Genomic DNA, 13,038 nt, shown 5'->3' on the forward strand with positions numbered 1-13,038 from the left:
TAAAAAGACATAGGGGCATATTATCAAGGACGGCGTTACAATTATCGCTGGTTTAGCAGCAGAGAACTGCCGCTAAAGCGGCGATAATGGGCTTGATAATATGCCCTGGAGAATTCCAATAGAAGCCCATGCTCACACCAGAACATGGACTTCTATTGGAATTCTCTAGGGCATATCATCAAGCCCATTATTGCCACTTTTCTGCCGCTAAACCGGCGATAATTTTTAACGCTGTCCTTGATAATATGCCGCTAAGGCCCTGATTACGGGTAGGGTGGTGTGTTACGACTTCAGTGCAAACCTGTTTGCACAGAGGCTGAAATTCTGGAATACCTCAACTTTCTTTACATTTCGGAAGCTCAAACCTGCTGGAGATTAATAGAGGAAAAGTATACAGTATTTACAGTACCATGTAGTTAAGCACCTAAATCCACGTTATTCCCCAAAAATTCAGAGCAGTCACTTTTGATTGAACTCGAGAAAGAACATACCTCAAGGTATCGTTATTTGTTAAGTATGATAAATAGCATCTCCTATTCTGACAAACTCGGAATCAGGGCCGAAAACACCAATCTTTGCTTACATTGTGCCATTGTTATCATCGAATCAATTCCTGATGTACAAGGAGTAGGTTTTCGTGGTACAAGATGCTGTTAACATCCAGGTGGACCCTGAGAACTTCATGAATGCATTCCTTCCTAAACATTTTTAAAACATGTTTACTACACTCATTCATTCATAGTTTTCACACGTATCTGACTGGTTGTTACTTTTAGGGTGTACAGCTGCATTGAATGCCAACAAGATAGACGTTGGTGGTTTATTTTCTCTTCTCCACATATACCACCGACCTGTTTATTTGATATTACACCGCCAAGCTAACCTCATATTGCTGTTGTCCAAAAAAACTGGAAATTCCTGAGAGCTACTTATTGACCAAGAGACAGTTGACAATGATGCTATAAGTCAATAAAGAGGTATGCATATATAGAATGACAAACCCTAATGCAAATCTCAACCGATTCCCAACAAGGTGCAATTAAAAACTCATTCATAAGACCTCGCTGCAGTTACCTGGACTAATCTCACCGATGCCGTAGGGTGTGCAATCAATTTGAAAATACTTCAGCCCTAGTAACTTATTGGGGCTCTAACGCAAACTTCCCGGTGTTCCCCGCACTCAGCACTTTAAAAGCTCTGGGGCAACACTGCATCGCAATTTAATTTTTAACATGTTCACCAGTAGCACTGGGCCAGGGGCGTGAGGGGCCCACGGAACCCTGGCTAATACTGTATTTAAATAATCCAAACGGCTACTGGGGGGGGAGGGGGGGAGGGGGGTGATTTCCTTTCTCGCAGTAGGCTCCATGTCTATGCAAAGACAGGTTCAAGGTTCAACACACAAGTTGTCTCCCAAGTAATTGACTGGGGAACATTTTTAAGCACCACAAAAAGTAGGGTGTGCTTGCACTAACTGTGCTCACACGTCATACTTTTACTGTCACTACCCCATTACATTTTTTTTAGTTCTCACTCATTGCATCTTTCTTTCTTACACTGCATTTTTTGCTTGTCCAATGGAACTATATTCACAAAGTCTTACTTGGAGACACAACCAATATATAGAATTGTATATACAACACGTTTATTTAAATTATTTTTAAAATTCCAGTTGTACCTTCCATAATTCATAAGAGTACAGCTCTTTCACCGGCTGGTGGAGATTTTCCCACTATTTATGCTGATTAATGCTGCAAAAAGATTTCATTTTGTGGCTACATCATACAATAATAGTGCATAAAAAACATTAACCTGAGGTAGAAGTTCTAAATATTATGATATCACACATGCAAATTGTGGACGTAGTTTTTTGAGAATAGAATCATTGCCCAGCACTAGCGGTGCTCCACCGTTTGACGACATATTCCCAACTGATGTTGAACTGTAAAACTAAAAACACAAGAATGGAGACAACACTGATATACATTTGAAGACAAGAGAGAGTTTGCGACAGTGACTTGTGACTGAGCAAGCTGATTGAGTTAGCCTAGTCAAGAGCTTTTCTGATGGAATAATTTGTTTTTAAAATTTGGCTTTTTCTCAATAGAAACACAGCATCTTCCAGCAGAGCACATTGCAGATGTGAATAGAAAGCACGCAGGCCATGATTCCCAGTGGTCTGTTTAATTATATACGCTATACTCATTTGATTGTACAGGAAACCGAACTGTGAATTGTGTGGTAAACAACGCATCCCTTGCAAATTCCCCCACGTCACACGCTGAAATGTACCAGGTGAAAAAAGAGGGATTTCCCACAGATGGGGACGGACATAGGTTCAGAAAAGACTACATTTTGAAGGTCATTTCTCATGAAAAGTCGGCGTTGAATTATTTTACTGCACTCTTCAAATGCCACAAGCTGTGACGTCAGAATGTACTGGATGCGTAAAAATCTTACTCCATCTTGTCCACTCAGAAACAGGACCTCATTAAACCATCTCCTTTGCCAATAAATGTCTCTCCGAATTCTCTCTCCCGTTCCTTACATGCACGCATTTTAGAAAATTAGAAACACAAATTTCGTACAAATGAGGTATTTTTTCTAAATTAAATTGTCATACTTGTTGGATCCGACTGGCAAGGGGCAGGGGCATGGTGCGCAGGACCTGGGCACTCCTCTCACGACTTCAGCGATGTGACCATCCAGGCATCGCTCACAGCGCTTTCCAGTCGTGTTCCTTTGGCACTCCTAATGGAAAACAAATAAAACCAATATGGAGTGGAATAAGGAGAGACTTCACATTGCATGCACTGTAGCATCTTTACTGCCCTAATTTTTTTTATTTTTTTTTATTTTTTAAATGTGTCTTTTGTTTAGCTTTCACGATGAATTTGGCAGCACATATTATTGGCAGATGAAGCATTGAATCATGGTTATGATAGTGCATTAATTGCATGCAAAATGTCTTCAGCAGCTTACAAAGAACCCACATTTGGTACAATATCATTGTATCATAAATAATCTTTGAACTAAGCAAAGTCCTGTTATGAAATGCCCCAACATTTACTGATACTAGTATTCTCTCAGTTCATATTATCATAATAAAAGACATTTCTTGGAGTAAAGTAAGCATGGAACAAGGAGACACTGAAATCAGGGTTCTACTGACAGTGAGGCAAGATCACAGACATAAGCCTTTTGTCCTCACATGGCATCTCTTTCTTCCCCCCTCACTCCAATTCCCTTTTCACCTTTCACTGCACTTGTCCTTCGCCCGACACAGAGCCTCTCTTCTACCATACCTACCTCCTTCCTTTCTACTTTCTCTCTCACCGCCTCACTACAGGGACTGCCTGCCTGGTCTTCTCCATTTACGGCAGGCAGAATATTGAGGAGTCGCTTCCCAACACAGTCAGGGTCAGACGATTTCTAGGTAGTGTGTTCCTACTCGAATCCTATCATTCATTCATTCATGTATACCACCTATACAGCCACATGAAGATTTCAAAATGGCTATAAAACTGCCATTAAATTTATGTCAATTCAACAATACAAAACTGAAGTCAACTTTAATGGAATCATGCACTTGGTTAGTGCTTCACACTGGACATAATCTGGGCCCAAATGCCATTTTGAAATGGGCCTTATCTCATCTGCAACTGGCCCTGGTATAATTTTATACTTGCATTTTCACATTATATTGATTGCAATTGTGTAGGTTCAGTTTTTTGCTGACGTTTGCATTGCCTACCCGGTGTGAAATTGGTATTTGCACAGAATTACCTGGTCGGAAATTACTTTTTAGTCTTTTCAGTCTAGCCGACATACTGTGCAAAATTGTACCTTGCCAGTCTCATGTAGAGATGCTGGTAAAATATTGCACGAGATTTAGTGGAATTTGCTTGGCTTAGAAATGTTGTTGTACAGCTGCACATGCATCGATGTGATGTATGTGACCCAGCCCATCGCTGATTCATAGTTGCCGTTCCAGTTTTTCAGAGATGCTCGTTTCCTACCAAACCATTGTGTAATGTGTCAAACAACTTGACCTGTGATATTGTCCATCAATTTATTCTGTAAAATTATGTGCCCAGAATCACTGTAATTACATGTATGGTGTACTCTCTGTATGTACCGAACAATTATTTTCTTTCAGGAAGACTTGGGGGCAGATTTACAAAGAATGCAACTTGCTGGGCTGCATGACAGGGAGAGAACAGGAGTATGCCTTATCTACTAAGACATGACACATTCCCTCTCTCTCCCTGCACTGGTGCATTGAGTGCAGCCTAGCACCAACACAGGCATCCTTGCTCCCTGGTGCAAAGGTACCTGTGGTACAGGCAGGATTGTATTTGTGCACAAACGGACACCTTCCTTCACAAAAAAAATACTTCATTTCTCCTCGTCACACCTCTGTTGGGAAGGCATACCATTTTGACGCCTTTCCAGGTATACAAGTCTTTGTAAATATGGTAATACCCAAAAATCCATGGGTAGGTGCATGGGGACACCCATGCTCCACCCATGGAATGCCTTCCCAATGCAGAGTAGCATAAAGCAGTGATTTGCGCTACCTTCTGTTATTCTGGATTTACAAAGCCATGCAGAGTCACGCAAAGTAGCTTTGCGTGACTTAGTAAATCTCACGTAAGTCCTTGTGTTGCATTGCGTCATCTTGCATGATGAAAGGGCATCACAAGGGCTTACAAAATCTGGCCCTTGGTGTTTTGGCCTCACAAACATCTCTCTCAGAATAGCATTCACATTGAACCCAGGTATCACCAACATTACTCATATATCCCTGAAATGTGTAACATGTCATAGCAAGCAAAATCAATCACACGTTCTGTTGGAGTCACTGTCTGGACTGGTGAATTCTAGGTAGAGTGTAATATTTAAATAAAGACGAGATGTTGTTCCCCATCTAGACTCACTGAAATATTTTTCCAAATCTTTGGCCTTTCTTATGGCTGTCATATTCAGCACAAGCATCTTTGCTGAGCTTCTCTTTCTATAGAATGATACTCCTAGATGCCTGTATTTTGAAGTCATTGCAGCACTAGGCCCACCATTTCTTTAAAATACCTTTCCTTAAAACATTTGACTTTGGGCTGAAACCTAAAGCTACACATTTGTCTGTTACTTATTGATTTAAAGTAGTTTTGCCCATTATGCAGCCCCTTAAGTATTTCATGCCACTAAGGGAGACTGAAAACAGATGACAGACTATAAGGTTACTGTGAGCGTTTACGTCTTTCGTCGGATTAATATTTCAGCCTCACGTAGTGACGTGAAGCTCCGGGCACGTCCATGTTCATCGGAATGGAGACCCGCTGACGTGAGAGCATATGGTTGTCATTCCCGCACAGTCACTCACACTGAGAAGCACTTTGCCTGACATGCCTTATCTGGATGAAAGAAAGGAATGCCGAGCACTTATCGCGAGGTTTAGTGCAGCATGCGAGGAAATCAACAGCAAGCACGCGCCAGAGCCGGCTGCCAAGGAGACGAGGCCGAGAACGAACTCACCACACAGGCTCCCGACCCGTCCAGGCACTTCTTCGAATTGTCGTTGCAGCTGCAGGGTAGACATATGCCAGAGAAGGCCCGGTACAACCCTCTGCCGCATTTCTGAAAGAGAGGGGATTACAGTGAATACATTTCAAGCCAGACTCAGAGTTACTGTGAATATGTTTCGAGAGAAGAAGGTTGGCGTTTCTAGACTAGCGTTTTTGAAGAGGACTATATTTTGAAATATTCTTAAAAATAAGTGCACATCCAGCCTGGTTGTCCAAACCTGCCCTTCTTTCAATTTATTAAAATGTTTTCAGTATAATTTGTGACTGTTTTGTTTGAAATAGGTTGACATATGTAAATCTCTGTGTGAAATTACGAAATGTCAGGACAGATTTATGAAAAGGAGTGCAAAGTGATGATAATGTATTTTTTTCCTAGCTTTGTTTCTAGCAAAAAACGTTGTTTGCAATAGAAATTAGCCCCTAAAGGAGCGCAGATAGCACTTTGCGCTGCTTTGTGCTACTCTATGCCTCATTATGCCAAGGAGGCATCCCATGGTCGTACATGGGCATTCCATGAAATAAACCATGGTTTTTAATGTAAAGCTGTAGCTACTCATATTTTTAGACATGACTTGGAACCAGAAAATATCTCCGTGAAGCTGTTAATGCACTGCATATTTGCTGCACTGCACAGCATTCATCCAATGTGTGAAAAGTTTAAAAGTTTGTCTAGGCATAGTATTTCAAAACCCGAGTTAGACAACATGCACACATCTCTGCACCATGAGGTGTTTGCGTGTCGCTAGGCAACCTGTTACTGTGTGCTAACGCTCTGTATTTGGGCCCCTTTTCCTTGCTCCCTGCAATGGAAATTTCTAAGTGACTGAGGAATAAAAGGAGTTAGGATCAATTACAATTTAACAATTACAGTGCAACCCATCTGGCCACACAGGGAAGCTAAGAGTCAATAGATGGGTTTAAGTATGGATTTATAACAAATTCTAAGCCAGATTCTAAGCCAGACTGGTATACACAAGTCTCAGGAATATATTGTAACACTACAGGATTACTACAGGCAGCCCAAAATGACGATTGAAAAAGTTTACCCTCAGCAACATCAAACATACAAGCAATTCAGTGATCGTAATACAGAATCTTAAAAAGAGGATCTGATGATCCGTATAGGATTTGTGGTCCTCTTGCCTGTTATGCATGAGGATAATCTAAATCTCCTAATTTAAACCTAATCTACACAATAGAGGAACAGGCAACACAAATTAGATACATAGAAAGAGAAAGGTGTCCACATAGCAGGACCTCTGTAGAGGTTCTCTGAAGGAAGAATATTGTATAGCATGAAGCCACACAACAGAGGTTTTGCAAAGAGGTATGTACCTCTCAAAGTCTAAAAGGAATCTGAATCTAGCTGAAGTGTGATCTCCAATTAAACCCCCCAAAAGAACGTCCGAGAACTCCTTATCACATGTCTCAATATTTTCCACCTTCAAACAGCCAAACTTGGCAAGTACTCTTGAAACTCCATTTCTTTGGTCCACAAATCAGAATGTACTTGGATTCCTCCCATCTCCCACTTCCGTACAAACAGTAGTCCTCCCTTTATTCATTAGGGCTTCTTGTCCTTGCTAAAATATACTCTTTTCGAGCCTCACTATCTCTGATGTACAATGTGCCTTTTTCTATTCATAAGATCGCACAACAGCACTTGCAGAGGAGAGAAAAACATTGCATGCAAAGCAAACGTTCACGTTGAAGATTAAACATTAAGAAATCCAAATGCTTAGGGCCTTTGGTCAACCTAATGTGCCTAGCATCTCAATACATGTTCAAATGCATGATTACAGCTATGTATTCAGAAAAATGTAGATACAGAGTAGTATTTAAATGAATACATGAGTATATATGAGTTAACCATCATAATTCAAATCATACAAATGCATATATATATAGAAACTGCAATTCAATGTTGATGTAATAAAAACATTAGTTATGCATACACATATATATGTCAGGATTACACAGTGAATGCAATTTCTGTACTGTTAAAGCACCCCGTCACATCAAAGTTATATATACGTGAGGACATAAGGCCATGTGTAAATATATACATGGCTTAGTCGAATATGAAAGGGTGGATCCAAAATGACGCTGCTCCATGTCTCGTGCTGAGGAAGACAGCAGCAGCACCATATCTCAGTAAATATGGCTCTGCGCTGCTCTCACCACCCAGCACAACTTTGATTGCTGTGCAAAACATTGTGCTATCTGGCATCATTTAATGCAGCAGCACACCTCCAGTTCAATGGTCACAGAAGATACTAGAAAGGTGAGTGAGTCATGATAAAATGTCTCCCATGAGACATTCTCTAGTTCTAAAAAACATTTTCTGGCGGAAATAGTCCCCCGCAGTACATAATTTCAAAGGAAAGCAAAACCTTGAACATTTTACTAGGGTTACAAAGATTTCACTCAAGCCTAAACGTCTACATTCTCCTTTCAAAGAATGACATGAGTTATAAATAGTAACTGTAGCTATTGTGTGCATTTACACTCAAAATCAAGAAAAAACACTTGTTTCTAAATACAAAAACAGCAACTGTCAACTTAAAAAGCCAAAATCTATGGACACAGAACAAATTACTGTCTGCAATAAAGTGCACCTGACAAAAAGAATATCAAAAATATTAACAGTAGAAAGCAGCAGTCAAGCATGAAGAGTTATTTCTGAAATGCCATGCTGCATACCTCCATTCAGCACAGCTTAATTTATATGTACTGTACATGCAGCTTGCATTGAAGATATTTTTAGCAAAGCTATCATTGGACTATGGGTGCTCGTGCAATCTAATGACGTTTGTATGCATTGGAAGATGAACAATTCTTTTATATATAGTTTCCCAGCTCGATTGCACTTTAGATTGATTCAAGAGCATTTTCTGGTAAAGGATGATAGACACCTTACTTTCTTCCATGAAATTTGACCAATGCTGCTATTAGAATATTAAAACTTTGAAACATTAAATGTGTGACTGCTATCCAACTGCATCGTAAATTTAACCGCTCATGCGCATGCTTCAGTACAAACAAGGATGTTTGCCTATGGATGCTTTACAGGTTGTTCCCTCTTCTTTTTTTAACTCATTCCTTGATATTTTAGTCTCACAAAATTTGTATAATAAAATTTAACGCAGGCTGTTAACAAAGCTTCAGCTAGTGCAGAACGTTGAGTGAATCTTTAGCCATGTATGGCATCTGGGTGTATCAATCTTCTGGTACACTGTAGCCCCTGTGATGTAACCAGTCACACAACAGGGATTTTAAAATTAGGCACGCCTTTGGTTTTCTAGCTGTGCTAAAAATAATACAATGAGTGATTAGAAATCAATGATGTCACTTGGTGGTATCACTTCCACTAGCCTTAAGGTCTAGTGCACTGTGACACTGAAGGCATGCAAACTCCTCCTACCCTGTCACACTTTCAGGATGACACTTTAGAACTTTTCGTAGATGCAGCGATGGAGTCCAATCATATTGAATTCAGTGGCAGCGTCGCCCCACTGCTCAGGGAGAAGTGTAAATTAAATAAAAAATGATAATAACTGAAGTTATTATCATTTTATTTTCCATATAGTCAGGCTAGAGCAGGGTGGGGGTTGGCTCCCCTGACGTCAGGGAGGAGTAGTGGTTTTGCACTCTGTAAAGTGCGAATGAAATATTGACCGGCCCTCTCGGGACCTGGAGCTGACTGCTCCTTGCTCAGCTACGAAACGCATTCTGCATTTTCGCTGTACAATACAATTATTACGCTGACAGGAATTGGGCTGCAGCTCGTTTCTTCTGGCAAAATGACAATTATGAGGAGGTGATTTCTGAAAGCTTTAAGAGATACACTACCTCGCCACGAGCCCGCAGTCGCAAGCGGCAGGGACAACTAGCAACTTTGGAGATTTATATATATATATGTATATAATATATATTCTTTAATAATTATTATTTCGTTTACAGCACATATAAAAACATGAAGAAATAGAAAATGCAGGCATCATAACTGAAAGTGATAACACAACAGTAAAGCTTTCCAAACATGTTCTAAGTATTAAAGAGTAAAAGCTACTGAGGCTGGGACTACTGATTGTTCCTAATAGGCACCTCAGCTATGGAAAAACCAGAATAAACATTTTCAAATGTAATCTTTAACTTAAATTAGAGAAGCAATTTGCACATGTTCCTCAAAAAGTAGTACCCACAACAAATACTGCCCAAGAAACATTGGGTTTACAAATAAAAGATTTCGATAATTTGCTAGCAAATGTTAGAACATCTAGGCACTAACATTGTTAAACTGGAAAAAATGAACTAAAGCAATTTGTTGGCAGCATTGGCTTAGGAGATTTTGAGTCAAGCGAGTTAAGAAGAATGGCAAAACTCACACCCACATTGACCATTGATGCATTGTAAGTGTCCTAGGACAAGGTGATCATGAATCTTAAGAAATTAGGGAGGCCACATAGAAGGATGGTCAGCAACATTGACAAAGTTAAAATAATTGCACTAAATAACCTAAGGAAGATAACTATTTGATTATAAAACCAACCAAAACAGTAGGACAAGTGGGTCTTGTAAAAAAAGCAAAGCATTTGGAGGATGCAATGTTCCAGTTGCAAGATGGAAAATGCAATGAATTCTTTACTTTTACCCTGTACAAACAAGACATTAGAGACTATCACACACAACTCTTTGATTGGTACTGACAAAGCCTCCTAGAGCATAAGGAATATTAGTATCTGAGGAAACAACACCCTACACTACCAATGACTTACTTTCTACCTAAGATTAACAAGAATGCTACTAGACTACCAGAATGTGCCCCCTCTCTTCCATAGAGGATGTGTTAGTATCCACATCTGAGTATGTGGACCATTTATGCAAACATATGTACAATGTCTGACATCATTTATAAAGGAGAATACAAATATTTCTTTTGAAAATTAAAGGGACCACTCGGCTTGATCAATATGTTATGATTTCTTTGGATGTTTCTGCACTGTAAATTGGCATTAGACCCCCAGTTGCAATACGGCATGTGATCATTTGTTTTGGAAAAGTTTCATCCAATATATACTTCAAAACATAATGCTACTGGCCATGTTGAGATTCTGTTTGAAAAAAATACTTTTTGTTTCAGAATACTCTCTTCCACCAGCTCTGCTAAACTACAATGGGCACAAGATTAGCTACAAGCTATGCACCTTTGCTGATGGGATCATGGTAGGAGCAAGTACTATGTGAGATGTTCACAGCATGTGATTCCATGTCATTGTTGTGTAAACGATTTGTTTATCATCTGATCTAGAAGCAAATCATTACCCAAAAAATGTATGAGTCTTAAATGAGAATTATGTGAATCTCAGATTTGCAAGTCATCTTCACAATGAAATGCCCTGTTTTGGATTTAAATTTTGTGGTTTGAGAAGATTCAATCAAACATCGAACCACTATTGTTTGAAGGGAAACAGTGTGTTACACACCCTAAAATCCCATCCAAATAAACTGAAATTGCATGACCTGTATGGGGAGCTGATTTGAATCAAGTGCAACTGTAGCACAATAGAAGATTATGCAGGAGAGAAGGAAGCTCCACTAGATCGGTTCATGGAGGGGAGCGATTGCCAACATGTGCTACAGGCAGCAAGTGTAAAAGGAAGACCGCAAGCAAAGAAGTGAATTATTGTTAAGGAAACCAAACAAAAGTTAGTGGAATCAAATTCTATACACATGATTACAGACAGAATCAAGACTGATTACAGGAGTGATCCATAAACATTTGAGTACATTATAATAAGATGATCTATTTAAAGGCTAAATAGGCAATATTTTTAAGAACACATATAGGAAGGCATGCTCGATAATAAATGAATTGATGCAGAGTTATCTAAATTATATCCCTCAGCAAGATTGCCTGTCGAAAAGAAGTGGGTTTGTGGCATGCAAAAAATGTAAAGCTTGTAATAGCAGTACTAATGGAAGAATGTATAGTAATCCATATCAGAAGAAAACTCCAATCAAAATATGTATCTATTGCATAAGGGATTACACAATGTATGTGATAGAGGCGGATCTAGGAAGAAATATGTGGGCAGTACGATCTTGGCAGTGAAAAAAATGAGTTAAAGAAGATGAACATGATATAAAAAATATGAACTTACTTATGCAGTGGAATGCCACTTTCAACCAGAACAGAGAGGTGACCCTAACTTACTGGTGTGCTATGGTACAGATTAGAAAAGAGGGGCGCTAAAGCCAAGCTACGAAAACTAGAAGCAGTATACATAATTTCTTTTACAATGTTTACATCCAACTGGTCGGAATTTGGATGAAGAACTGAGTACATATTTAGCTTGATACTTCTGGTTACAACAATGGGAGAGTTGTAGGACCTGGAAATTATCAGTATTATGGAAGCAATTGAATGGGAGCATAAATGCATAATGGACTTTGTTTAGATATGAGTGATTGAAATTTTAGATGAAAGCCTTTTTGTCTCAAATGAGATTTAATGTAAAATATGTTGTTGGATAGCTGGATTGTTTAGACAGCTGTTTGATGTTTAATTTGAAACATCGGAACCTTTCATAGTCATGAGGACAAGGCAAGTCAATATTATTGGTCATAGAATATTGCGCTACAAAGAATCCATATTTGAGATGTAAGACCCTTTGATAACTTCTGACAATGTTATCAATTAATGAACATTTAATGCCCCAAGTTAATATTTGCATTGAGAGGGTGTGAACAGCACACAATAATGTATAGTACTTACACTAAAAGGAACGGCAGGATACTACAAATTTTGAAGCTCAATGTATCAGCATACGTTTCCTATTTTACATTCTTTCAGTTGCATTTGAAATTTACAATGATCCCAACAAATAATTAGTATAGTATACAATGAACGCCCTTATGGGTGAGATATAAGATATGGGAATAGGGAGATATGTGATGGAATAACATGGGGATGCTAATATGGAATAGGTTGTGGATTATCTGTTGAATTCGGCGATATGGTTGAGCCATATGTCATTTAGCAAACACTGGTTTAGTGCAGAATATATAATTTGTGTTTCACCCAATGCCAGCAACATTGACTGGTATTATCTTCTTTTAGTGTCTATAGCCCCACCTAAGCCATGTTTTCTCCATGTATAATCTTATGATATCTGGTAACCAGGTCTGAGGAAGGTCTTGTTTAGGAATGATTTGTGTCACATTTTTGCCAGGCTTGAATGAATTAAAATATAATTAAGAAGAGATAATAGGCTTGTGTTCTTGTGATGTCTGTTCGTCTGTGATGCGTGGAACTGTTTATGATATGAAAATGGATGCCTTCAGAAACACAAAACACTTGTTTGAATGGTGTCATGAGCAGAGGGCAAAACTGTTTATCAATATATCTTTTTTAAGTCAGGCTTAGTTTCTGAGTCAAAAATGATGTCCT

General features: G+C 39.1%; 1 protein-coding gene across 1 annotated transcript in view; it reads right to left on the minus strand.

Moving 5' to 3' along the window:
- Nucleotides 1-13,038, minus strand: part of LAMA4 (laminin subunit alpha 4) — a 466,993-nt gene that overhangs the window by 369,536 nt on the left and 84,419 nt on the right. The window contains exons 2-3 of the mRNA XM_085611379.1: nt 5,536-5,637; nt 2,624-2,751 (exon numbers count right to left, since the gene is read on the minus strand). Of these exons, the coding sequence (XP_085467505.1) occupies nt 2,624-2,751; nt 5,536-5,637 (230 nt within the window). The remainder of the gene's footprint in view (nt 1-2,623; nt 2,752-5,535; nt 5,638-13,038) is intronic.

This window comes from Triturus cristatus, chromosome 6 (genome assembly GCF_964204655.1).
Source record: "Triturus cristatus chromosome 6, aTriCri1.1, whole genome shotgun sequence".
NCBI classification, from domain to species: Eukaryota; Metazoa; Chordata; class Amphibia; order Caudata; family Salamandridae; genus Triturus; species Triturus cristatus.